At 66.0% G+C, this 26,236-nt stretch overlaps 3 protein-coding genes across 3 annotated transcripts in view; 1 reads left to right on the forward strand and 2 right to left on the reverse strand.

Moving 5' to 3' along the window:
• LOC106491476 (zinc finger protein 345-like) overlaps positions 1–7,662 on the forward strand; it is a 154,376-nt gene extending 146,714 nt beyond the window's left edge. Inside the window, exons 3-5 of the mRNA XM_067314136.1 lie at positions 1,112–1,530; positions 6,172–6,177; positions 7,042–7,662. Of these exons, the coding sequence (XP_067170237.1) occupies positions 1,112–1,530; positions 6,172–6,177; positions 7,042–7,644 (1,028 nt within the window). The 3' untranslated portion in view covers positions 7,645–7,662. The remainder of the gene's footprint in view (positions 1–1,111; positions 1,531–6,171; positions 6,178–7,041) is intronic.
• An 887-nt stretch (positions 7,663–8,549) lies between these two features.
• PFDN5 (prefoldin subunit 5) lies at positions 8,550–11,284 on the reverse strand. Its single transcript, XM_067314048.1, has 6 exons — positions 11,177–11,284; positions 10,418–10,520; positions 9,927–9,958; positions 9,399–9,473; positions 8,975–9,080; positions 8,550–8,878 (listed from the first exon to the last, which is right to left on the reverse strand). Exons 1-6 carry the CDS (start codon positions 11,246–11,248, stop codon positions 8,799–8,801), a joined length of 468 nt encoding a protein of 155 aa, XP_067170149.1. The 5' UTR covers positions 11,249–11,284; the 3' UTR covers positions 8,550–8,798.
• An 898-nt stretch (positions 11,285–12,182) lies between these two features.
• On the reverse strand, positions 12,183–24,471 carry ESPL1 (extra spindle pole bodies like 1, separase). The gene is made up of 30 exons (XM_067314120.1): positions 24,391–24,471; positions 23,124–24,227; positions 22,803–22,907; positions 22,484–22,604; positions 22,037–22,173; positions 21,726–21,919; positions 21,405–21,647; positions 21,030–21,174; positions 20,485–20,629; positions 20,032–20,171; positions 19,770–19,904; positions 19,564–19,683; positions 19,156–19,327; positions 18,831–18,959; positions 18,558–18,714; positions 18,184–18,293; positions 16,618–17,771; positions 15,749–16,154; positions 15,469–15,627; positions 14,993–15,206; positions 14,637–14,821; positions 14,422–14,549; positions 14,217–14,339; positions 13,952–14,107; positions 13,643–13,813; positions 13,462–13,566; positions 13,240–13,352; positions 13,063–13,146; positions 12,815–12,979; positions 12,183–12,650 (listed from the first exon to the last, which is right to left on the reverse strand). Exons 1-30 carry the CDS (start codon positions 24,469–24,471, stop codon positions 12,449–12,451), a joined length of 6,603 nt encoding a protein of 2,200 aa, XP_067170221.1. The 3' UTR covers positions 12,183–12,448.
• Positions 24,472–26,236: the final 1,765 nt, after the last annotated feature.

Consider the following 26,236-nt stretch of genomic DNA (forward strand, 5'->3'; position numbering starts at 1 on the left):
GATTGCGTCCAGGCAGGTTTTGAATATCTCCGGAGAAGGAGACTCCACAACCTCTCTGGGCAACCTGTTCCAGTGCTCTGTCACCCTCGCAGGGAAGAAGTTTTTCCTCATGTTCAGATGGAAGTGTCTGTGTTTCAGTTTGTGCCCATTGCCTCGCGTCCTGTCGCTGGGCACCACTGAAAAGAGTCTGGCCCCATCCTCTCGACACCCTCCCTTCAGATACTTATACACATTGATAAGATCTCCTCTCAGCCTTCTCTTCTCCAGGCTGAACAGGCCCAGCTCTCTCAGCCTTTCCTCATAAGAGAGATGCTCCAGTCCCCTCATCATCTTTGTGGCCCTTGGCTGCACTTGCTCCAGTAGTGCCACATCCCTCTTGTCCTGGGGAGCCCAGAACTGGACGCAGTACTCCAGATGTGGCCTCAGCAGGGCTGAGGAGAGGGGGAGGATCACCTCCCTCAACCTGCTGGCAACACTCTTCCTGATGCACCCCAGGATACCATTGGCCTTCTTGGCCACAAGGGCAAGGAGAAGGGATGGAGGGGATGGAAAAGGGACAGAGGAGATGGAGAAGGAATGGAAGAGACAGAAGGGATGGAGGAGATGGAGAAAGGATGGAGAGGATGCAGAAGGGACAGTGGGGCTGGAGAAGGGATGGAGGGGATGAAAAAAGGATGGAGAAGATGGAGAAGGGATGAAGAAGAGATGGAGAGGATGGAGAAGGGATGATGGGAACAGAGAAGGGATGGAGAAGGGATGGAGAGGATGGAGAAGAGATGGTGGGAACGGAGAAGGGATGGAGGAGATGGAGAGGGGATAGAGGAGGGATGGAGAAGGGCCGGTGGAGCCGGATAAGGGGCACTGGGGCTGGCGAGCACCTGGGCCTGCCCCGTCCCCGCGCGCCGGCGCCCAGCTGCGTTCTCCCTCGCAGCCCGCGCCGGGCCGGCGAGCGTCGCCGCCTCGCCGCCACCGGCTCCGACGTGCGGCAGCGAGACGCCCGGGCGCCCGGCGAGGCCGCGGAGGAAGGGGCCGGCGCGGCGGCTGGGCAAGGCGGCGGGCCGCGAGCGGGGCCTGCGGCCGCTGAAGGAGCTGCTGGGGCTGCGCCGGGCCCGCCTGCGGCCCACCATCTGCAGCGAGTGCGGCAAGGGCTTCAGCCGCAGCTCCGACCTGGTGCGCCACCAGATCACGCACACCGGTGAGAAGCCCTACACGTGCGGCGCCTGCGGCAAGGGCTTCAGCCAGAACTCCAACCTCGTCACCCACCAGCGCATCCACACCGGCGAGAAGCCCTACGCCTGCGGCGCCTGCGGCAAGCGCTTCAGCGAGAGCTCGGCCCTCATCCAGCACCAGCGGACGCACACCGGCGAGAAGCCCTACTCGTGCAGCGAGTGCGGCAAGCGCTTCAGCGTCAGCTCCAACCTCATCCGCCACCGGCGCACCCACACCGACGAGAAGCCCTACATCTGCGTCGAGTGCGGCGAGGGCTTTCGCCACAAGTCCCAGCTCCGCCGGCACCAGAAGCTGCACGCGGCGTGACGGCGGGCCGCGGCGGCGGCCGGGGACGGGGCGCCCGGCTCTCCTGCCGGGCTTTCGGGGCGCGGGGACGGGGCTGGCGAGGTTTCGGGGGGCGGAAGCCCCGGCGTCCCCGTGGGCGCCGAGCTGCCCCGGCGGGGAGCTGCCCCGTGAGACGGGTGCCGCGGCCGGGCGCGCCGGCGGGTGCTTCGCGGGTGCCGGGGCGGCCGGTGCTGCGCAAGCCGGGTGCAACCCTGGAGCATCCCCGGGGGCATCGCGGCCCCCAAACGCCTGGCACCGGCCTCGAAATCCCCCAGGAAGCAGCGCCGGGGCGGTTCGCTGCGGCCGCCCGCAAAATAACTCAATAAAAGGCGGTTCCCGAGCGGCGGCTTTGGCGCAGCCTGGTGTCCTCGGGCCTCGGCGGCTTCTCGGGCGGCTGCTACCGCGGTTCAGCTCCCGCGGGGCCAGTTTGCACCATGCGAAATCGGATGGAGCCGACGGCAAAGGTTTTTCCCAGGCGGGTGCCGGTGTCGGAGTGGAGCCGGGGGTGGCTGGAGGCGGCGAACCGCAGGGCGCCCCGCGGGAAACGGCTCCCACGCCGGGCGCCACGCGCCGCGGAGCCGCCCCGGGGCCGGGCGGGCGCCCGTCGGCACGGCCGAGGGGGCTGATTCGGCTTTGGCGGCTTCCCCGGCCCCGAGGGCTTGCGAAGAGGGTTGCTAAAGCGCTGCCCTGCCCGAAAGCCCGGAGGCGAACCGAAAGCTTGCGGGAACGCCGCTAATAAAAGCGAGCGCTCGCCTCGTTGCATAATTTTCAACCATTATTTGCACATGGAAAAGCTCCGGGTTGGAGCCGGAGCCGTTAAACAAAGCCCAGCCGCGCGGGGAGGGGGGGCTCTGTGCTGGCTTTTTGGTTATTTTTACCCATCCGCCCCCCCCCAAATCTCCCCAATCCCCCCTCCAGGGGCTAAACCTGCTCTGGAAAATTTCCCAGCCCCTAAAGCAGCGATTCCCATTGCCGGAGGGGGGGGCTGGACCTCCCCCGGTCCGGGATCCTGAGCTCCAGCCGGGGGGGATTTGGGGGTCCTGGAGCCCGGCGGGGCGCGATGGGGCCGGCAGCTCCCCCCCCCCCCCCGCCTTTCCCACCTCTCTGCTTGCAAAGAGCCCAGCGGAAAAGCATCCGGCTCCCTCGGCTCCCTGCGAGCAGGCAGCACGGCCGGGGGAATGGGATGACGCTGGGACCTTCCTGTTCCCGGCCTCCCCCGTAAGCCCTGCCTCGCGGCCGGGGGCCAACGCCAGCCCTCGGGACCCCAATTCCAGAGGAAGCGGACCCAAAAGCAGGCGCCCCCCCCCACCACCACCCCATACCCCCGCCCCATCCTTTGGAGAGGTGAGTCGGAGGCTGGGAACGGCAGCGGCGGGGGGGGGGAAGGCAGCATCGCGGGCGAAACCGTTGCCCTTGGGGCCGTGAACGGGGCACCCGGAGCCGCCTGGGCTGTGGGATCCCCCCCTGCCCTGGTCCCGGACGCCGGGGCCCCCAGCTGCGGCTTGGGGCTGGAGGGAGCTGCTTGCAGCAGGGCCGGGCAGCGGCAGTCCCGGGAGGGCCGCGGAGCTGGAGCGGGCGTCCCGGCATCCCGGCATCCCGGCTTTCCTTTGTGCCTCGCCGTCCCCCTGCCCGGCAAAACCCCGGGGAGGGGGGGGAAACTGAGGCACAGAGAGGGGCCGGGAGCGGAGCCGAGTGCCCGGCGGCCTGGGGATGGCGGGGATGAACGAGCCGGCGTCGGGCTGCGTCGCTCCGAAGGGCCGAAGGAGGCTGGAAAAGGGCCAAATTCCCCCCCACCTTCCCCCCCCCACCATCGCCGGATCTCATTAGCAAATTGACGGATCACGGCGGGAAGAGGCCTAGTTTAGGGCGCCGGACACCTGGGTCCGTGTTAGCGCCGGCCCCAGGGGCGGAAAGGCTGTTTGGCCTCGTCCTGCCACGTTTGGGGCGATCCGGGGGGGGGGGAGTGCGGCTCTGTGCCTCAGTTTCCCTGGCTGTGGAGCGAGGGGAAGGGGCCGGGTCTCCTCCTCCGAGCCGGCAACGGGTTTTCCCAGCTGCTTTAAGCGTTGGCCCTGGGTGCAAGAGGTCCCCTTTGCCCGGGGCACCCTCCCCGTGCCGACATCGGGGCTCCGGGGATGTGGGTGGGAGCTGCCGAAAGGAGCCGAGCCGCTGCCCGCGGAGGGAAACCTGCTCCGCGTCCCCTCCGCAAAGCAGCCGGGGGGGAGAAGCGAGGCGCCGGGGGGGGAAGGGGGCAGAACTGCGCCTTTTGCAAGGAGCCCGCGACGAGCCCACGTTGTGCAAAATCCGGTTTTCGGAGGGGCGGCGGGCCGGGGTGGCACGTGCCCCCGCCGCGCGTCCTGCAGCCGGGCTGGTTTGCAGCGGGATAAACCGCCGCTCCGGAGAGGGGGGTGAGTAACTCACCGGAACGACGTCTTCCCGAGCCGGGCGGGCGGCGGGAGCGGTGGGGGCTCTCGTCCGGCTCTTGCCGCTCACTCCATCCCTGCGTTGGGGCACCCCGAGGTGCTTTGAAGGGAGACGGGCGAAATCCAACCCCGGGGGGAGGCCGAAGACGCGCTGCAAAAATCCGGAGCAAAGAAAGAAAAGTGGGAGGAAGGGAGGAGGAACGGCCCGAAGGAAGGGACCCCAAGGGCCTGGATGTCCCTCGGGATTGAGGGGTGACGCAAGGTCTCCGGTGGGCGCAGGCACCTTTGGGGTGCACCAGGCACTTTCAGGGTGCACCCAGCACCACGGGAAGGGGGTGCAGGTGCCTTCAGGACCCCCCAGACAGGGGGTACAGGCACCTTTTGGGGTGCACCAGGCACCTAGGGTGGATGCAGGCACCTTCGGGGTGCACCAGGCACCCTGCGCACGAGGTGCAGGTACCTTTTGGGGTGCACCAGGCACCCAGGATTGGCGCAGGCACCTGTTGGGGGACATAGGGCACCCCGGAGGTGGGGTGCAGGCCCCTTTTGGGGTGCATTAAGCACATTTGGGCACCCCGGAGCAGGGGTGCAGGCCCCTTTTGGGGTGCAATGAGCATCTTTGGGCTCCCTGGAGGCAATTGCAGGCACTTTGGGGGTGCACCAGGCACCTTTGGGCACCCGAAGGGGGTTCAGGCACCTTTGGGGGTGCATTAAGCACCTTTGGGCACCCTGGAGCAGGGGTGCAGGCCCCTTTTGGGGTGCACTGAGCATCTTTGGGCACCTGAAGGGGGGGTGCAGGCCCCTTTTGGGGTGCATTAAGCACCTTTGGGCACCCGGCGGGGGTGGTGGTGGGGGGGTGCAGGCATTTTTGGGGCGCACCGGGCTGCGGCGGGGCTCGGGGCCGGGGGAGGCAGCGCGGCGGGGCCGCCCTCCTCCTCCTCCTCCTCCTCCTCCTCTTCCCTCTCCCTCCCTCCCTCCGGCGCCGCGGCGGGGCCGGCGCCGGCGCGGAGCCGCCGCCTCCTCCGGGCAGGAAGCGGCGAGAGGCGCCGCCGCCGCCGCCGCCGCCGCCGCGCGGGCACCTTCGCGGCGGGGCCGCGCCCGGTGAGCGCCGCGGGCGGGGGCGGCGGCGGCGGCGGGGCCGGGAAGGGGGGGGGGGCGGGTTCCGCCGGCCCCCTCCTCCTCCCCCTCCCCCCCCCCCCGTTTCCCGGTGCCGGCTCCCGCCCGTCCTTCTCCCCCGGTTGCACCATCCCGCTCCGCCAAGATGGCCTCGGCCACCGAGCCCGCGGCGGGGCCCCCCCGCCCCCCGAGCGCCCCCCCCCCCCCGCGACCTTCGCAATCGCCGCTGCAAAGGGCAATTTGAGGCAGCCGGATCTGCCCCCCCCCCCCCCAGCAGCCGGTTCCCCCCCTGCCGGATCCGTCCCCGTGCCCCCTCCCGCAGTCAGATCCATCCCCCTTTCCAGGAACGGATCCGTTTCCCCCCCCTGCTCCTTGCAGACGGACCCGTTTCCCGGCCCTCCCGAGCGGGTGCAATGGGTGGGGGTCGGGGTGCTGTGGGGGTCCCCGCAGGGATGGTGGTGGTGGAGCAGCCCCGGCGTAAAGGGGGGAGCAGGGAAACCCACCGAGGTTGGGGGGTTTCTTTCCAAATCCAGCTCCGAGGGGTCGGGGGGAGCCGCTCACCCAGCCCCAGGGCTGCTCCGACCGCAGGGAGACATGGCGGAGGGGGGCTGGCGGCACCCGGTTTGCCCCCGGCTTCCCCGAGCCCCCCATTTTGGGTCAGTCTGGGGGGGCTCCGGCACCGTTAACCAGCTGCGTTTCCCCTCCAGGTCTCCGGAGCCGGCTGGGAGAGGTTGGAGCAGCGCCGGGACCCGCTGACTTCCCTAGGAGCCAAGGTACTCCGAGCGCTGGGAGGTGCAGACCAGAGCGGAGCAGGGTATCACCCCCCTTCCCACCTCCGAGCAAGATCCGGGAGCCGGCGGAGCCTCCCGGTGCCACTCACAGCCCGTAACGGCACGTTTTCCCACCGTGCCCTGACCCCGCCGTTCCCCAAGGCCGGATGAGACCAAACAAGCTGGTCACTCGCGGCTCCTCGGAGTGGGGTGGCACGAGGGTACCGGGGGGCTCCCTAAATCCCCGCTCTCCTCCTCAAGGGCAGGTGCTGGGGGACAGCCCTGGTGCTGTCCCCACGCGCGGGGACTAGGGGTTAGTGGCTCCGGGCCCCGCAGCCAAGGGCACCGGGGCGCTTCCGGCGGGATCGTGTCAAGCCCGGCCGCATGGGAGCAGCCAGGTCCTGCCCGCGAGCCAGCAGGAAGGAGGCCAAGGCCAAGCAGGAAACGAGATGCAAATTTTTAACGGGCGGGAGGAATTAACGAACCGCTGGAGCCGGCCACGCCGGGCCAGGTACCGTGGGAGGGAGGCGGCTGGGCCTGGAGCGGGATTAGGGTCCTTGCGGCTGGGCCGGGGCTCGCGGTGCTGTTGGGGGACGCAGAGCAGGGATGGTCGGCAGGGGAAGCTAACGGGTGGGGTGTTTCCCCACTCGCCCGCAGGACGCCTGGGTCCGTCCGCCCTCCCCATGGAGCAGGAAGAGCCCTGCGTCGTGGAGCTCCACGACTCGGACGACACGGAGATCGTCCGCAGAGTCTACATCGGTGAGGAGGGGGCAAAGCCTGGGGAGCGGGGAGCGCTGGAGAGGCGGAGGGGCCAAGGGAGGGTGCTGGGGCTGGAAGGGAGACGTCCACGGGGGCAATTGGGGCTTAGCTCGAGGCCGGAAGGTCCCGGCTCCGAGTTTCAGCCCCCTTCCCCGGCCTCTCTCTGCCCCGCAGCCGATGACGGCATCGTGAGCGACTGCGAAGATGAGGTCCTGCAGCACGAAATCATCCAGACCGTCATCCCGCACAGCCCGCTGGCCCCCAAGGCCAAGAAGAGAGCGCCGCAGCAAGGCGACAGAGCCCGGCCCCGGGCGCCGGCCGACGGCTCCGGCTGCGGGGCGGCCGGGGCGGCCGCGGGCTACGGCGAGGAGGAGCAGGAGGGAGGCGGGGGGCCGCCGGGCCGGCACCGGGCAGCCCGCCAGCGCCCCTTCATCTGCAACGAGTGCGGGAAGAGCTTCAGCCACTGGTCGAAGCTGCTGCGGCACCAGCGGACTCACACCGGCGAGCGGCCCAGCACGTGCGGGGAGTGCGGGAAGAGCTTCAGCCAGAACTCGCACCTGGTGCAGCACCGCCGGACGCACACCGGGGAGAAGCCGTACCGCTGCGGGGACTGCGGGAAGAGCTTCAGCTGGAGTTCGAACCTCATCCAGCACCAGCGCATCCACACCGGGGAGAAGCCGTACACCTGCGGGCAGTGCGGGAAGAGCTTCACGCAGAGCAAGAACCTCATCAAACACCAGCGCACCCACTCGGGCGCCCGGCCCCACCGCTGCGGCCAGTGTGGCCGCGGTTTCGCCCAGAGCACCAACCTGCTCAAGCACCAGCGGGTGCACGCCGCCCGCAGCCAGCCGCCCCCCTGCCCCGAGTGCGGCCAGAGCTGCCGCGACGGCGCCGAGCTCGAGCGCCACCGGGCCCAGGCCCACGGGCACGAGCCCTACATCTGCGTGGAGTGCGGGGAGAGCTTCTCCAAGAGCGCCACGCTCAACCGCCACAAGCGGGTCCACAAGCCCCTCTTCGTGCACTGAGGGGGGGGGGGGCGACCGCGGGGCTGGCCTGGGGGCGGCGGGGCTGCGAGCAGGCGGGACCGTGGACCGTCCTGTGGCCGCGATGCCACCGCGGGTGGCTTTTGAGCCGTACCGGGCGCCGGCCACGAACCCTAACTGCGGTACCGGCAGCCACCGGACGCTGCCTGGTCCGTCAGCAGCGGGGACGAAGGTCCACGGCGCTTCTCGTGGCCCTGTCCCAGCCAGACACAGGCCGAGCGCGGCCACCCCAGCGCTCTCGCCGCGGCCCAAGCCTTGGAACGCGAGACCTCAGCGAACCCGTAGGGGTTGGACCCTATAGATGTATATAGCACAGGGGGGGAGGGGGCCGGAGGGGGAACATGTAAGGTAGAAGCCATACTACGCTGCGAGGCAGCCACCGAGCCGAGGGGAGCCAGCGTGCGGGGCCGGCAGCGCCGCCTAGCCGGGCGGTCAGACGTGGTGTGCGGCTGGACGGTGCCTCGGCTGTAGAATAAAGTATTTCTGTTTGGGGGAACGTGGATTATTTTGTGCCCGGGGCGTCTCCGAAGGGAAGAGCCCAGATCCGCTTGCGCGAGGGCGCTGGGGAGAGCATGGTGCTGGGTTTGAAGGCAGGTGGGGACCTGCTAAGATCTTACCTTGGTGCAAAGAGCAGCAGGTCCCCGCAGCGGGAACGGGAAGAGCATGATTCCTTGGATAAGGCCGATCTGTATCACGTGATCTTTCAGGCTGGAGCAGGCCCCCTTTTTTGCCTGGCAGGACTCCGCTTTGGGAGGAGTCCCGGGTTGTTTTCCCCCCCTCCGCGCCTCTCCGCCCCTGCCCAGTCCTACCTCCCGCTGGCTGCAGAGGGCTGAATTCCTGCCCTTGAAACCTTCCCGCTTGGAGAAGCACCAGATGCCGCCCAGGGCTGTTCCCTGCACCTCTAATTTATTCCATACACCGGCAGCAAGGCGCTGCTTACAAAAAGGGAAGGGTTTGGCCGGTGCTTTGCTTCCAGGCACCGCACGTGTTAAGAGTCAACAGCGGAGCCCTGCCGAGCAGGGAGAGGAGCGTTGGGGAAGGGGGGGCCGGACGGTCGGGGCCCCAGCGGCTTTCTTCAGCAGCTCTGCTCTCGTCCCAGCAGCGATGCTGACGAAGGCAGCCCCCGAGGCCAAAGGCTATGCCTTCGTCGTCACGCCCTGCGCGGCCCCCAGGGCCGTGAGCTGCTGGATCTTCTGGCTCATCATTTCCACCACGGCTGCGGGAAGACAAGGCACCCAGGCAGTGAGGGGAGCCGCCCGGGGGCCTCCCCAGAGCGAGGACCCGCAGCGGGGCCTGGGAGATGGGCCCTTACCCTGCTTCATGGCATGTTTCTCCTGCAGCGCGGGCTGGATCTTCTCCATCTGTTTGGTCAGGAAGTCGATCTTCCGCTTGAAAAAGTCTCGGGCATCGTTTGCCGTCTGAGGGAATAAAGGATAACGGAGAGCTCCAGGCGCAAAGTCCCTGCTACCCTTTGGCTACGGACAATTCTGTTTACGATCTGCTGCAGAAACGCAGCCGCTTCTGAGCCAGAGCGTGAGTGTGATCCCTGCCTGACGGTGCTCGGTAACATCACCCCCAGGGAGGGAGACAGAAAGAAGCTAAATACACCCAACCTAGCCAGCGTTGTAGTCCCCTCCCAGGGACTGAAATCCAAAGCCAGCAGCTTGATTTCACCGCTCTGGCTCTGCTGTACACACTTGTCATAAGCCCCAGGCACGCACACGCACCCCCCTTACCTTCTCCACGTAGTAGCCTGTTCCTACATCTATCAGTACGTGCTCGACGTCCGAGAGCTTCCCGGGGACGTACATCTGGTGGTGGGGGGGTCAAGGGAAAGCAGGGAACCAAGACAACGAGCAGCTCTGGGAGCAAAGTGCCTCAGCCCAGCAGAGCCGGGAACCGAGGCCCGGCGTCCTCGGCACGATCACCGCCAGGGACCGACGCGCGACCCGAACAACACAGGCCTAGCGCGAAGAAGCAGAGCCTGGGTCAAAAGCGACAAGGGCAAAAATCTGTCAGCCCTGAACGTCCCAGCTCAGCCCCTGGCCAGAGGGGAAGGAAACATCCAGGGGTCCTTGCTCAGAGAGGAACAAGGATTGTCCAGCACCTCCCCAGGAGGCAGGAGAGGCCGTGTCCCTCCTGGAACAGGCACACCCAAGTAAAACATCCCCCGAGCCCCTTGGCCCTGGCAGTTGACATTCCTGTGTCCCCACTAGCAAAAGAAAAGTTAACTTCGGAGGACCAGCAGGGCTGGCAAAGGATACAGAGCTGGTGAGCGGGACCAGCAGGTCCTTCCCTGCAGAAAACAAAGCAGAAACACGCATTTGAGTGCTCGAATACATCAGCTGATCACCCAGGGCGCGGTGAGGGGAACACAGAGCAGCAGCACAGCACCAAACAGCCAGGTACGGTGTTACAACCACATCTAGCCCCTCCACGCACCCTGTGCGCCAAGGACCCTGCTAAACACCCAGCCTCCTAGCAGGGAAGGAGGCACCACAGAAACAAGTGCCCGGTCCAAGAGCATAAACTGACACAGGGCAGAAGAAAACGCAGAAGTCTGGGCTCTTGGTTGTTCACTCAAAGCACAGGGTTACGTATCCCACTCTTATCCCACTCTTAGGGAAGAAGGAGCCATCCTGGGCAGCAGCCCAAGGCAATATCAGCCTCTCCAGACGCTGCTCAGGCAGCCCAGCAAGTGCCCCCAGGGGCCTGGCATGGCCACGCAGCGCCAGGGTGAAGGGATCTCGCTCACCCTCGTTGCTTTTGTTGAGTACGTTGAGGCAGTCCTTGGCTTCCACGTACTTGGTCTGCACCACTTTGAGCTGGGCGATAGAGGATGAGAGGAACTCCACCTCCTGGTGAGAGAGCGTGAGCCCTTGAGCGTCTGCTTAGAGCAGAACAGGTACTGGCAGAGTAGAGGTGTCCCTACCCAAGTACCACGTACAGAGGGGCAGGGCTGGGGCACGTCACCTGGTCCGGTTCAGCCCCATCACCCCCCAGCTCCCCCCTGCAATGGTCCCATAGCACAGCCTAACCTCACCCTACCAGCCCCACAGCCTGGCCCAGTCCAGTCCCACATGTCACCCCCCAGACCACCCAGTCCCCAAGGCCCGGTCCAGCCCCAACACAACACCCCCCAGCCCGGTCCGGCCTGGTCCAGTGATCCCCACAGCTCGGCCCAACTCTGATTAACCCCCAACTCGGCCCAGTCTGGCCCCACATGTCACCTCTCAAGGCCTCCAGTCCCCATAGCCCAGTCCAGCCTGGTCCCACATGTAACCTCCCACTCCCCAGAGCCTGCCCCCACCTTGGCACCCCCGAGTCCCCACTCCCAGCTGCTCCCAGCGCCCCCCACAGCCACATCAGGCCTGGCCTCACCCCCGTTTCGGCCCCTCCAACGGCCCGGCCCAGCCTCCCCCAGCCCGGCCCCTCCCCAGCCCAGCGCCCCCGGCCCCGTCCCCCGTCCCCAGCAGCCCCTCCGGCCGCAAATCCCAGCTCCGGCGCGGCCCACCTGGTCGAGCTGGCTCTTGAGCACCTCCAGCTGCGGCAGCGACAGCTCCGCCACATTCACCTGCTGCGCCATCTTGGGCCGCCCGCGCCGCTCTAGCGCCAGCCCGCGCCTCTCGCTGGTGCCGCCCGCGCCGCTCTAGCGCCGGCCCCCGCCTCTCTCTGGTGCCGCCCGCGCCGCTCTAGCACCAGCCCGCGCCTCTCGCTGGTACCGCCCACCACGGGGGCGCGGCGCCCCCTGGGGGCCGGCGGAGGCAGCACCCGCGGGCAGGGGGCACCCAGGGGTGTCGCCCCCCCAGCGGGGCAGGGGGGACCCGGGGTGCCCCCCCCCACTGCAGGGGGGACCCAGGGGTGTTTCCTTTTTCCCTCCCCCCCCGCAAGCAGGGCAGAGGGACCTGGAAGGACCCCTATTTCAGGGCCCCCACCCCCTGCTCCCAGCGAAAAGGGGGCCCCAACTGCCCCCTCTCCTGGGAAAGGGCTTTAAGGTGCTCCCCCAAAATGCAGGGGGAGGTCCTAGGGGTCTGCCCCCAAAGGAGGGCACAGGGGGACACAAGGGTGCCCCTCAGTGAGGGCAGATGTCAGGGTTTTCCCCCCTTAAAAGACAGGGGTGCTCACCCAGCCCCAAGCAGGGCAGGAAGGCCCCCCCCAACAAGGCAAAGGGGGGGGTCTCCACTGTGGCACCCCAAAGAAGGGGCTTCAAAGGCAGCCCCTGAGGGGAGAGAACCCCCCAAACAAGGGCCAACCCAGCCCTTTAGCCCCACTGCAGCATGACCCTGAGCCAGTGAGGGGGGGGCCAAGCAGCCTCCCCCCAAAAGGAGAGAGCTGCTAGGGGAGGATGAGGCCACAGTGGCCAAGGCTGGGCTCCTCCGTACCTGGGAGACTCCCCCGGGCCGGGCCGGAGAGGGCAAAGGCAGAGCCAAGCCCCATGGGGCCTGGGGGGAGGCAAGTGCCCCCCCCCCCCCCCCGAGCACCCTCCTAGCAAGCACACGGGGGCCAGGTCCAACTGCACCAGCTTTATTGTCTCGCAACATACAGCGACTGTGTCATATAAAACCACTTTAAAAATAAGTTAAGATCCAAGAACAGAGTCACACGCGTAATGTCGTCCCCCCCCCCCCCCCAGCTGGTCCCTGTGCAAACGCTGCAAGTTTAAAACAGCCTCAGCAGCACCCGACCGTCTCCCCCATGGGGGGGGGGGGGGGTGGGTCCCAGGACCAGAGGGGAAGGGGATGGGCTGGGGCCGAGAGGCGGCGGCGGCAGAGGTAGCGCCGAGCCCTCACCGCAGGCGCACGGGGAGGCCGTAGGCAACGGGGGCAGCGCCGATGAGGTGCTTGAGTTTGGGAGCCTGGCGAGCGCGGGCGACGTGGCGCAGGAGCGGGGCGCCCGAGCCCCCCTTCAGCCAGCCCTGGAGCAGAGCCTCGGCGTAGCGGTCGATGTCGCGGTCCGTCACGTCCCACAGGTTGCCCAGGACGAGGGGGCTGGAAGGGAGCGAGGGGGAGCGTGTGGGGAAAAAAGGGGAACCCAAAAGAGCATCGGTGCAAGAGCTGCAGCGACACCCCCGGGCGTCCCACCGCTCCAAGATCACCCCCTTGCAAAGGGATGTCCGAGCTTCCCAAGCCTCCCCTGGCTCCCCGTGACTCACCACCCGGCCATGATGTACTTGAGAACGATGCCGGAGCCCTCGAGGCTGCCGCGCACGGCCAGGGCGGCGCTGCTGCAGCCGAAGAGCAGGGCCACGGCGCTGCACTCCAGCCTGGCGATGGACGGCCCGTCCAGGAAGCGGGCACCTGCTCCATGCCCGGCGTAGCTGCGGGGAAAAGCCCCAGGTGAGCGAGCCGGCGAGGCTTTCCCTGCCCTCCCGGAGCAGCCCGCGCCATCCCAGATGCTCACATGTAGAGATCGTGCTCTGAGAGCGCCGCCTGCATCTGCTCCTGGCTCGGGATGGCTCCCGTCAGCCCGCTCCAGCCGGGCTCGCTGCGGGAGAGAGGTGGTGAGGACGGCGGAGAGCAAAGAGCCCCCGCGCCTGGGGCACCCAGGACCCCTCCCCGGGGAAGGGGACACGCTCACCTCTCAAACCAGCCCCGGAAACGCTCCTCGGTGCCCGGGAGGTTGTTGTGCGGGTTGAGGATGTAGAAGGTGCTGCCGGGGTTCACACCGCGGCTCAGCACGGACCCTGCCTGCTGCTGGAGCAGGGATACGGGACAAGTCAGACACAGTCTGGAGCAGAGCCGCAGGCTGCCGAAGCCGGCGGAGCCCCGGGCTGGGGCACGCAATCCCCTGCGCTCTCACCTTCTGTGCCAGGGAATAGCTGAGCAGGAATCGCAGGGAAGGGAGCCTGGTCACGGGCACGTCCCTCAGGAACGCCATGCTCTCCCAAGGCAGCTTCTGCAGGTGCTGGGAGGAAGAGGAAGGGGTGAACGAGAGGCAGCAAACAGCCGCGCAGAGAGAAGCGGGAGGAGCAGGGACTCACCTTATCCAGCACCAGGACAAGGGAGCCGCTGGCCTGCCTGGAGCAGGCTTTCCGCTTCTCCAGGGCCTCCTGCAAGAGGAACTGGGCCGTGTAGGGCTGAGCCGGGCAGAGGCCGAAGGCCAGGGTCTGCAGATCTTGGGGGGTGAGGAGGGGAGAGGCGTTCAGCACAACCTGCAGGGAGAGAGAGGTGAGGGGAAAACGCGTAAACGTTGATAGCACCGTGCCGTAAGCCGGCAACGGGGAGCCAGGCTGGGTTTGGCTGCCTGATCCAGCCCCAGTCCAAGCAAACCGGGGTCTCCCCACGCACACCTTGAGCAGCGCCGCATCCCCGTCCGCCCAGCCGCACTTCTGGAGCTGGGCGCACAAGCTGGAGGCCTCCTCCGCCAGGCCGGGCTCCTGGCTGGTGGGGAGCAGGGCCCCCTTCCAGCAGCCCAGCACCTGCGTCTCCAGGGTCTCGATGAGGCTCTGCAAGAGGCCACAGAGTCACAGGGGGGGTCCCGGGCCCAGCAGCCCTCTCCAGGAGCTGTGCCAGGTGCCACCAGGCACATCAGGGTGAGGGAAGTTTCTCCCCGACCTTCATTCTCCGGTCCAGCTCCGAGCGGCACAGCCACCAGTCTCTCTTGTCCGTGCAGCTGCTGGATTCCTTCTGCTCCTTCTGGATGGCATCGAACTCGCTCAGCACCGAGCTCAGCGGGGTCTGGAAGAGGAACAGAGCTGCGATCCAAGCCCCAAACCCATCCCACAGCCGGGCTTGTGCCCTCTCCCATCCCTGCCCTCACCTTGGTGAGCGCAGTCGGGATCCGGATGGTCACGGGAGCGCTGCCCTTCTCCAGCCGCGTCAGCAGCAACGTGTCCCCCACGGAGGCAGGCTGGAGGCTCACGAGGGTCAGCACGCACACGGTCACCCCTGGGAACCAGACCCGGAGCTTAAGAACAGCCAGGGGACAGTCCTCAAGGCCACACAACCCTCCGGGGCTTTTAGATCAGCCCTTACCGCTGGGGATCTGCTCCAGCTGCTCCCTGAAGCCGTCCCGCTCGCGAGGTCCCAGCCCCGTGGAGCTGAACTCAAAGAGGTCCTGGAGCCGAGCAAGGTGGTGGCTGCGCGCAGCGGCGCTCTCTTCCCGCAAGGAAAGCCCTTGGAGCTGCTCGGCCACGTCAGCCGCCGACTTCTTCGCTTTGCTGGAGAGGGAAAGACAGGGAAGAAAAAATCCACTCTGAAATCACCTTTGCTGGGGCTCCGATGGTTTTGGCAGAGCCCCCTCCTGCTCAGCAGTGCTCTAGGGTTAAAAGCAGGGGAGGCCGAGAGGGTTTTGCTCCCCAAAACCAGCCAGGGAGGGTGGTGGGACTTACTGCAGCTTCCTATGGACCGTGCTGAGCAGCTGATGGCGTGTAGTGACGGCGACCGACTCCGACACCAGGTAGGCGGTGGAGACAGGGTCCTGCTTGCCCAGGGACAGCGCCAGGAGCTGGCAGAGCTGGCTGTAGAGGGCACCGGGAGGGCAGTGGCTGATGCAGTTGAAAGCAGCTTTCAGGAATTCGCAGGCCGTGTCCAGGGAAGAGACATCTGGAAGGGGCAAAGCAACAAACCCCCCCAAGTCAGGGGTCAGCTCCTGCCAAAAGGAGCTATCCGAGCCCTTTGCCAAAGCTCAAAGCAGTGGGAAGCTCTAAGGGGAGGTGGAGAAGGGCTAGAGCAGAGGTTTCTGGAGCTGCCTGCTCGAGGAGCTGGTAGAAGAAGGGACAAGTGTGGATTCCCCGGCACAGCCATGAGCTCCCAGCCCCAAACCTCCCAGCCCCGGCAGAGCAGCCCCCCAGCGTCGGTCGCTCACCGCTGGCCGTGGGCAGGGAGGAGGAGAGGGCCTCCAGGTGCAGGGGGTCCCCGCTGCCGTGCCTCCGCGCGGCCAGGATGTCCTCGCTGGCGTCTCGCCGCAGGACCTCGCGCTCCCCGTCTGCGCCCTCCTGCCCACGCCGGGGCAGCCGTCTCCTGCCTGCGGGGAGACACGGAGGGGCCTGGTGGCAGAGGCAGGGACAGCCCAGTGCCTCGAATATCTTCACCTCCAGCCAGCTGCTGGGTAGCTTGAAGGCTCCCTGCCCATCATCCCTGCTCACCTGGGACTCCCTCCTCTTCCTCAGAGGCCCGCAAGACCTCAAAGCTGACCTCAAATTCTCCCTCCACCTTCTCCTCTTCCTCAATGGTCCTCAGAAGCTCCCGCTCCTCCTCAGCTCTCCTGCCGGGAGCCCTGCGGGTTGTCCGCTCCCTCTTCTCCTCCGCGGTCCCAGCTCTGCGGGCGCCCGCCCGCGCTCTCCGGGGCTGGGCGTTGCTGCTGCGGGAGCTGTCCTCTGACGAGCTCGTCTGCGAGCCCTCCGTGTCGGCAGCCGTGGATTTGGGGCGCATGGCTCTCCGCGTGCGGCCCGTCGGATGGGGAGTCTTGTGGCCAGGGCCCGGGGTTTTGCCAGCCGCCGGAGTCACCCCCGGTTTGGGATCCTCCGTGTCGCTGTCGTCACTGAACGTCACCTAGAGCAGAGGGACGCGGAGGCGTCAGCGCTGCAGCCTTGCTCCCCGCACTGCTGTCCCCAGGGCGGAGACGGAGCTCCCATCCAGCTGGGCAAGTTGAGAGCCCCGAAATCCTAACACTGCATCACTCTCCAGCCTCCTCGCGTGGCCGGAGCAGTGGAGACAACAGCTCCAAAGCTCTGGCTGAAGCTCAGGCTGCACACAGACTCGTTATCCGGTGCACCGGATGGGAACAGGCTAACCAACAGCCTGCAACACACTCAAAACCCTCCCAGCCTCACCTGGCTTGGTGGCAGGGCCAAGCCTCTGCCTGCAGAGGGGATGCAGGACTCATCAACTACAAGGAGCAGGATGGAAACACAAGGGGAAGCCTTTCTCCTCTGCAGGGCTTTCCCTAGGGAGCAGGGACCCAGCCCGGAGCAGACCGGGACATCACGCTCGAGCCCTGTCCCTCCCCGCTTACCTTCAGGCGGGACTTGACTCTCCCCAAGGCTCTGGGAGCTTTCAGGAGCTGGGACTTGCCGGCCGGAGGGGGGGATTCGCTGAACACCGTGAAGGGAGCCCTGGGGCCCGGGGCCGCCGCAGCTCCCTGGGCGCGCGCCTTGGCAGCAGGACAGGGTCTCTGGTGCGGGGTGCAGGGCACCGTCACCGGGCGGATGACGATGGGGGGCACCTCGGTGTCCAAGTGGCCCAGAGCAAAGACGTCATCGGAGTCCGCTGCAGCCAGGGGCTTCACTCTCTGGTTCTTCTTCGCCCTGGGCTTGGGCCCAGGTGCCGTCACTGTCACCTTCTTGCTTTTACTCCTCTGGGGCAGAGCCTCATCCGTCTTGAGCGCCTTGGATGTGGTCGATCCTTTGGGGTCTGTAGGAGTCAGTGGAGGCTGCCAGGCCCAAGCGCCGGAGAAGACGCCGGCCACGGAGCCCCCACGCTTGGTGGCCAGGCGGCAAATGGTGGCAACAGCTTTGGCAAGCAGCAGGGTGGCCCTGGAGATCTCCAGGCTGGGCAGGTGAGGCCTCCGGGACGCCAGGAAGGTCAAGCCAGCTTCCAGGTGCTCCCACAGCTTCTCCTCGGGCTGGGGGCCGGCCAGGCTTTGGAAGGCCAGCGTGGCGTAGCCGGTGGCCATCAGATCGTCCAGCAGCTCCAGTGCCGGCGGGGCCCGGCCGGCCGCCGTCACGGGGCCGCCCCACGGCTTGTCCCGCAGCACGGCGGCGAAGCGGGCGGCCACGGCGGCGCAGCGCTGCAGCGTGGCCTGGAGCAGGTCGAGCCCCTCGGCCGCGCCGCCCGCCGCCAGCTCGCCCTGGGCGCAGGAGAACAGCCAGCGGAGGCAGAGAGCCGAGAGGGTCAGGTCGGAGCACAGGGAGCAGGAGCACGCGGAAGGGTGGGCGAGGAAGCCCAGGAGCCTCCTCTGCTTGGGCTTCAGCTCCGGCGACGTGGTGAGAGCAGCGGCTTTTTCCGGGCTGCTCACCGTGGCCACGAACTCGAGCGCGGGGCCCTTCAGAAAGCCCTCCTCTTCCCCGGGGGGCTCGGAGCTGGGATCCCGCCGCTTCCTGCCCTCGGGTTTGCCCTTCCGAGGCAGGATCTTCGTTTGCCCTTGCTGCTTCTCGCTGGCTTCAAACTCTGCAGGGCGAGGGGAGAGACGGGTTAGTCCGACATCCTTCCCGCACGGCTCTCCGGAACCGTGACGGCGGCTCCTGTCACGTCACCTCTCCCAGGAAAGCTGCCCTCTCGCACAGGGCTGAGATGGAGAAGGGATGGAGGAAGCCAGGCTGGGATATTCCAGCGTTCCCTGTCTTTTGACCCAGCGCTTCTGCTCCCCAGGACTGAAACATGGTTCCCCCAAGTTTTGCGCCCAGCATCAAGCCTGCCTCCATGTCTGGGATAAGGGAACCATCTGCTCCAGGAGCATCTGCACAGAGCGGATCTTTCACCCGAAAAAGCAGGCGCAAGCAGCACCCCCGGCACTGCCCAGGCTCAGAGCTCCCCTCTCCCCCATCCCCTTCCCTCCTTCGAGCTGGGAGGGGGAACTCACCGGTGCCGGACTCCAGGAGGAACAGGGCCTGCTGGAGGTCGGAGCGGCTCAGCTCCGGCTCAGCCCGCTGCAGCTCCAGCTGGGCCTTGAGCACGAGGAAGGCAGCACACCTGGGGGGGGACACAGCACTCAGAGCCCCCCCGGCAGCCACATCCTCAGTGCCTCGCTGGAGGGAGGGAGGCAGACAGCAAGGAACAAGCCTGTGTCCGCCCGGCAAGCTAAACCCACGGGATAACACATCCCAGGACAGTCTGGAGCAGCTGCTTGCTCCCGACAAAGCCGAGAAGCAGCCAACCCTCCCACCGGGGCCGGCTCGGCCCTGTCCACGGGTCCCCCAGGCTCGGGGAAGGGATCTCCCCGCCGCGGTCACTCACCACCGAATCGCGTGCAGTTTCATCGCCAGCTTGACAGCCTCCAAGCAGAAGGCTTTGGCTTCGCACACCATCTCCACCCTGCCGAGAAGGGCCACGAGATGCTCCGAGCAGGCCAGCAGGTCAGCCAGCACCTGCCACTTCTGCAGCAGGTTTTCCCCTGCAAGGGAGGACAGGCGGGTGACCAGAGCTGCCCTCCCCAGGGAGGAAGGCAAGGAGTCGAGTCCTTCCAGAGGAGCAGCCGCTTTTCAGTCCACACAAGCAAGTAAAACTCACCGTAATCCACAAACTGGACATCTGATGTGGTCTTGTGAGAGCCCAGCATGTTGCTGCCCATCAGCAGAAGGATGATGCTACGGAAGAACTTGTGGGCTTCGGTGAGAGCAGTCTCAGGTGTCCTCCACCCTGCACGAGAGTGGTCGTGGACATCAGTCCTCTGCCCAGCAGGAGACCAAGTCAGCCCTCCCCAGCCCCGACGCAGCACGCAGTGGGAGAGACTCCAGTGGGACTTCGCAGAGCCCACAACCCCTGCAGCTCTTTCATCACTCTGGGGCTCACTGCAGGGTTTTTGACACATCCATTAGGCCCCCTGGCAACCCACCTTGAGCAAAGATCTGCTGCCTGAGCTCCGGCGAGAGGCGGGCAGCAGGAAGGCTCAGGTAGACGGCCGTTAACTGAAGGACGTGGGCTCGGAGCAGGTACCAGACCTTTGCAATCCTCTGCAGAGCTGGGTTCTGGAGCACTTCCAGCAGCAGGGCAAGGCCTTCTTCAATCTGGATGCAGAAGCAGAGACCAAGGGGAGGAGGAAAACTGTCACCATTCAGGGTCCAGGATGTCTCCATGTCCACCATGGTGGGCCATGGTTGTTAACAAGAGGTATTGAGGACTGCTGGAGAGCTGCTGAGTTCTCCTCTTGCTCTCTGACCCCACACCACAGGCAGAAAAGGGTTTTTAAGCCCAGCCCCAAGCAGGCAGGTCTCCCCAGCAGAAGAGCCCTGGCAGAACATACCTGGTGGCTGGTGCAACAGAGCTGGCTGCGGAGCAGAAGGCACGTTTGCTTCAGCAGCAGGTAGGAATCGCTGCTGCTGTCGGCCTTCTGCAAGCAGGACTCCGTCTCCTCCAGGAAGAGCTGGAAGGAGACACAATAGCATGAGGGCTGCGGCCTTAGGAGAACAGCTGAGTTCACCCAGCCTTCTCCAGCTGCCCCATACTTGCCTTGGCATAGCTGGGACACTCCAGCTGGAAGAGCAGCTTAGTAACCTGGCACAAGGCACCGGCCATGCCCAGGCTGTCTCCGAGCGCGCTGCACAGGGATCTGACCAGGAGGTAGCTCTCCAGGGCCTGCAGGGGCTGGGGGCAGGAAAACCCACATGGTTATGCTCGGAGACGATCCCAGAAGGATGCTATGTGCCTGCGGAGGCTGCTCTCCCCCAGCTGTCTCCACTACGTGGTCCGGCCAAGCCCGCAGCAACGTTACCTTGGCCATCAGTCTGTAGAGAGCTGCCATGAGGTGCAGGGAGGCCACGGTCTGCTCCGGACTGCGCACGCTGGGAACTCCCTCCTTCTCCAGGAGCTGCTTCCACAAGGCAAAGGCATCGTCCAGGCTCTGGGACTGAGCTAAGGACACGTCACAGGTTTGAGCAGCTTCTCCAGGCAGACCAAACGCCAGCTAACACCACCGCCACCCCTCCCAGCCTGGGTGCATGGGGATAACGGAGCAGGGAGGAAAGGCACCTCCAGCAATGCCTCCACCTCGCAGGAACATGTTTCCCTGCTCTCCCATGGAGCAGACCTGCAGATGAGCATCTCCCAGCGTGCACTTCCCTCCCCACATCACCCCCATCGCCATTTCTTCCTCAGGCAGAGGAACCTCGCTGGCTGAAGGGGCCTTTTCCCCAACACAAGAGGCTCAAACCCGCCACGTTCTCACCAGACTCTGCAGCCAGGTTGAAGGCGATGCCGTCGTACAGGAACTTGTCCTCCTGCAGCTTGTCTTCGTAGTTGAGGTCGTTGGGCTCAAAGTCGTCCAGGTGCTTCTGCCCCTGAGCTTTGACTCTCTGCTCCCTCTCTATGCTCTGTGGCAGGTTAGGAGGCAGCAGCAACGCACATTAGGAGACACGGGCAGGGCTTCCAGCCTTTGGGACCCTGCTAGGGCTGCGGGAAGGCTTTTGGTGGCCTCAAAGGGAGAGGGCTGAGCAGGGAAGAGCTGATGGGGGCATTTTCCAGAGGCAGTGCCTTCAGCCAGGGGGCACCAGGCTTGCCCACGCCAGTTGGGCATAACTGGGAGCCCTGGAAGTGTGGGGGGTTTCCAGGAGAGTGGGGAGCTCTTCTTCCTCCTAACTGCTGAGTTTGGAGGAGATCCGTGCATTAAGCAGGTGCACAGAGCAGTTCTGGTGCCCTAGGATCACTGCAGCTTCTCCAGACCTGGGCCACCCGTCAGCAGCTGCTGCAACCCAGTTCATCGCCCTCACCTACCTCCTCCAGTTTGGACTCCAGGGTGCAGATGTACAGCCAGAGCAAGGCCTGCGCTCGGTCATCGAGGAGCTCATCCTGGTTCTGGGCAGTCCTGGGCACGGACTCCAGCAGCCGCAAGGCCTCTCGGATCGAGTCCAAGGAGGAGCTGCCAGAGAGAGGGATTAGAAACACACCCCTCTGCACCCAAAATTCCTGGAGTATTTTAGGAGGACAGCTAGATATACCTCATGGCTTAAGACACACCTAGAACAGCAACAGCACCCCTAAACCTTTTAAATCCCTTGACTACCCTCAGAGGCTCTCTCAGGGCTCCCAGAGACACAGGACAGAGCCACGTTGGGCAGTAGCTCTCCCAGTACGGCTGTATCCACCCACCAGTCCGTGTGCGCTGCGTAGTCGTGATAACACAAGACCTGGGCCAGCTCCACCAAGCCGATGGCCCGCTCGTGCACGCGGCCGCTCTCCTCCGAGCAGAGCTCCAGCAGGTCGCAGATGACGTTGTAGCGCTCCTGCCCCGTGTTGGCCCGCACGGTCTTGTAGGCCTTGAGCTCTTCAAAGAGCACGGCCACCAAGGTCCCGGCATCCAGGCGGCGCTCCTCCAAGCCGTCCTTCAGGGTCCTGGGGAAACGGGTGCTGTCTGGGGGGCTCCGCGCAGACGCTGCCCCGCACGCACAGCGAGCCCAGGTCTCGCCTTACCGTAACCGTATCTCCTCGGCCCCCTGCTTCGTGGCTTCCGTTTTGACTCTGGCCCAGAGAGAGATGGGCTCCGCCATCTGCTCCCGGATCCCACCCCGCAGGGCGGCCAGCCACTGGACGACGGACACCAGGGCTCTCTCGAACCGGCCCAGCTTCCGGTAGCTCTCCACCTGCAGCCTGAAGCATCTGTGCAACTGCGGGGAAGAGCGTGAACAGCGTGGTAGGACTGGCTTCAGCACCCTGCAGGATTCCTCCTCCGCCTCCCTCGGCGAGCCGAGTCCCACGCTGCAGCCCCTCGCGTGGCTACTCACCCTTTCTGGGGGTATCTCTGGGTATTTATAGTTATCTGCCATCTCCAGCCTCCTGCAGAAGAGCTCGGAGAGGGAGGTGGCCTCCTCGTGAAGATTCTGGCTGTAGAAGATGTAGGCCAGCTTAAACGTGCACGATGCTGTCGTGGAGAAAAGCCAAGTAATAAAGGTGCTCTGGAGAGAGGATGTCACCCTCTTGCCTCATCCAGCAAGGACTAACACCCTCTGCCCTAACCCTACAAGCTACATACTCTTTGCAGCTGAGAACCTGATGTTCTCCAAGCCCCGAGCTGCCTGGAGTGAGGCAGATACCGAGCTGTGCCCCTTAACTAGGGGCTTCAGAGAGGGGGAAGGGTCCCGGTTGCTGTCCTGGGAGGTAGCACCACATTTGACCCACGTCAGCACCCAGGAGCCGGCTTCGGGCTCCCCTGCTGCAACGGGGACACTGACCGGTGACATCGAGGTACTCTGCTTGCTCGCTCGCAGGGAGCCCCTCCAGCGCCGCCAGCATCCGCGCCACAGTGCGTCGGCAAACGCCCACCAGCCGCTCGAGGCCAGACCACCCGGCTGCCTGCACAACGGCCACAGTTAGCGGGAGAGAAGTGCAGCCAAGGCCAACGAGACCCCTCCAAGGGGCTTCAGGCCTCAGCCACGTTGCAAAAGCACTAGGAAACCCAGTCCACTGCCCCGGAACGGGGAGGCTTCCCAGCATCACGCTTGTGGCTCGGGCTAGGGTCTCGCTGGGGACTGTCCCCTCCACTGCCGGTACCTGGGAGCCCTGGAAGGCATCGTATGCCACGCTGGTGAAGAGCTGGAGGCTGTGGTAGAGCAGCTGCTTCACCGCTAGCTGCTGTTTAACACTGTCGGGAGGAATCTGCAGAGAGGAGCAAAGAAAAAACAGTGTTCTCGTGGTCCTGATGGCACCAGGCACCAACGGTGGGTGCTGGAAAGGACAGAGATGCCGGGCAGGGCTGTTCCACTGGAGCAACAGGCTGTCCGGCAAGCCTAGAGCGGGGTTACCATCCCTCGTGCTGCTAACTGGAGCCTCCGATTAACAAGGCAGCCCACACTGGGCGGCCTCCAGCCTTACCTTCTCCAGCAGCCTGCGGAGGATGCAGCAATACCCCTCCGTGAAGGCGCAGAGGCCGAGAACGTCCTCCCGACCAAAGGGCCTCCGCTCGCTCCTCTTCGCGTACCCGTTGAGGGATGAAATGATGAACTGGCAGCTCTCGGCCAGCACCCGGACGAACTGCTCCGAGACCTTCGCCGCGGAGCCGAGAGCGGCGGCCGCCTGCGAGAAAGGTGGCCCGGCCTGGCCCGCGCTCTCGGCGAGCACCCGGCTCAGCCGGACCCCGGCCTCCAGCAGAGCCAGGGGGTCGTTAAAAGACTTCGCTGAGCTACCGGCTGCGGCCAGAAAGCCGCGGGCTTCCTTCACAGCCTCCAGGGCCTCCCCGAAGCAGTTGCTCTTGCAAAGACGCCGGCAGCGCTCCAAGGTGAGCTCAAAGAAGCACAGGGACCGCTGCGGGGTTGGCGGCTCCGCCGCGCCACATCCCTCCCGCAGGGCCGTGAGCAAGGAGCTGGCGAGCTGCCGGCTGAGGAAGGCCGCGTCGTCCGCGCCCAGGGGCGTCCGCTGGCCTTCGAACATGACGGCAGCCGCAGCCGCCTGGCGAGCCGTCTGGGAGGTGAAGAAGGGAGGCTCCTGCGGCAGCGGGGTGGCCCCATCGTCCTCCAGCAGCGCCAGGAAGCGCAGGGCCCGCAAGCGAGCCGAAAGCAGGGCCCTGCTCCCCTCCGGCGCCCGGCCGGCTTCGGTGCCGTTCCACAGCACACCGAAAGCGCTCCTGGCCACGGCCGCGAAGTCCTCGCAGGGAGCCTGGCGGGGTCGGTACGTCAGCAGCCGGGCGCGGAGGAGATCGGCCGCCCTCCAGCAGGCATCGCCGGCCGCCCGGGCGACCGCGTTCCTCAGCAGGTGGTAGAGGATCTTCTCCAGGTAAAGAGGAGCGGGCCGGGGCGTAGCGGCGACGTAACCCCGGCAGGCGGCCTCGGCCAGGGCCACGAGGCTGGCGGCGTGCGCGGGGCAGGCCCCAGGCTCTCCCAGCTGCTGGACGCAAGCTCGCAGGACTTTGTCGCACACGATGCTCTGCCGAGAGGGCTGGTTCGAGCCGACCAAGTCTTCCGGGGTGCTGGCAAGGCATCCCTGGAGATGAGAGGCTGTTAGCGCCACGACATGCGCTGTATCTGGCCAAGGGACTTTCTGGGAAGGGTCTTCCTCGCTGTGGGGAAGGGGAGGGCACCCCAGAGCTGGGGGTCGAGACCCCCCCCCCCCCCCGATCCCGCAAAGGGGCCGCCCCGAACCTCACCGTCAGCTCCGAGAGCAGCGCCTCCGTCTCCTCCCGGCTGCGCGTCCGCACCACAAAATCGGTTCCTTTGAGGCGCATCATCTTGCCGCTGGCCTGCGACACGGGTGGGACAAGTCAGGACAGGGAAAGGCCGCGCTCCCCCCAGGGGACGGGGGGGGTCCCTCAGGGCTGCCCAGCGTCACCCAAACAAAGAGGCAGCAGGGAGCTTGCCCCAGGGCCTGCAGCCCCACTCCCCAGCCCCACAAGTGCTCGCAGCCCCCCAGCCCCACTCCCTAAAGCCCCCCCATAGACTGCAACTCCCCTAAACCCCAACTCCAGCCCCCCAGGGTCCTGCACTGCCCCAGTCCCACAAGTGTTCACATACCCCCCTATGGCCTGCAGCCCCCCCAACTCCACTCCCAGCCCCTCAAGCGCTCTCAGTCCCCCCAGACCCGCTTCCCAGCCCCCCATCAGGGCCTGCAGCCCCCCCCAACCCCACTCCCAGCCCCACAAGTGCTCCCAGTCCCCTCAGCCCCACTTCCCACCCCCCCTACCATGGCCTGCAGCCGCCCCAACCCCACTCCCAGCCCCCTCCCAGGGCCTGTATTTCCCCCCCCCCCCCAAGTGCCCCAGCCCCCCCCCCGGCGCCCCCCAGACTCACGCGTCGCTGCCCGCAGCTACCCAGCTCCGGCCGCGCGCCCGGTTCAAATCTCCCCCGCAGCCAATCGGCGCGCGGCACCGCCCCCTCCGCCCGCGCGCTGCACGCCGGGAGTTGTAGTCCCCGCCCGGCAGGCGCATGCGCGCAGGGTAGCGGCCAGAGAGGCACCGGTGCGCACGGACCCCCGCGCAACGGGGAGCCGGTGTGCACCCGTGTGGGTGTGCAACAGGGAGCTGGTGTGCACGGACCGCCGTGCAACGGGGAGCCGGTGTGCACCCGCGTGGGTGTGTGATGCGGTGCCTGGGGGCACGGACCCCTTTTGCAATGGGGAGCTGCTGTGCACACAGATGAGTGTGCAACAAGGGGCACGTGTGCACACAGACCACTGTGCAGTGAGGAGCCAGTGTGCACACCGATCAGTGTGCAAAAGGTGCCGGTGCGCACAGACTCTTGTGCAACAGGGAGCCTGCATATGGGAGTGGAATGGGTGTCGGTGTGCACAGACCCCTGTGCAGCAGTAAGCCGGCATGCACATTGATGAGTGTGCAACAGTGAGCTGCTGTGCAGCAACCCCTGTGCAAGAGGGAAGCTGGCGTGCACACAGATCAGTGTACAACAGGTGTTTGTGCATAGGCTCCTCTGCAACAAGGAGCCAGCGCGCAGGGATCAGCGTGCAATGAGGTGCCAGTACATAGTGATCCTTGTGCAATGGGGTGCGAGAGTAGAGGGATGAGTGTGCAACAAAGTGCTGGTGTGCAGGAAAGTGTGCAACAGGATGCCTGTGGGCACAGAGATCCTCATGCAACAGGCTGTCCATGCGCACACGGATCTGCACGCAGCGGGACTGCCAGCGCACGCAGGAATCTGCGTGCAACAGGGCATGCACGCGCACAGATCCCTGTGCAACACAACTGCCACTGTCTGCACAAATCCCGGCACAACAGGGACATTCGTGCACACCCGGATCCATGTGCGTTCCTGCTTGCGGACACGAGGTTCGGCGTGCACCTGGCCAACCTGTCTGTGCACAGATCAGCGTGCAACAGGCTCCTCGTGGATGAAACGAGGAGAGTGACTACCCAAGCAACGCGCCCCGGAAGGCGCGGAGGGAAATCCAGCAGCACCTCCCGAGCTTTGCAAAGCACCAGGGGAAGCGCGTGGGCCTCGAACCAACCATCATCATGCCTGCTTTTGGGTTTCTAAGCGTGC

Source organism: Apteryx mantelli, chromosome 33 (assembly GCF_036417845.1).
Source record: "Apteryx mantelli isolate bAptMan1 chromosome 33, bAptMan1.hap1, whole genome shotgun sequence".
Classification (NCBI taxonomy): domain Eukaryota; kingdom Metazoa; phylum Chordata; class Aves; order Apterygiformes; family Apterygidae; genus Apteryx; species Apteryx mantelli.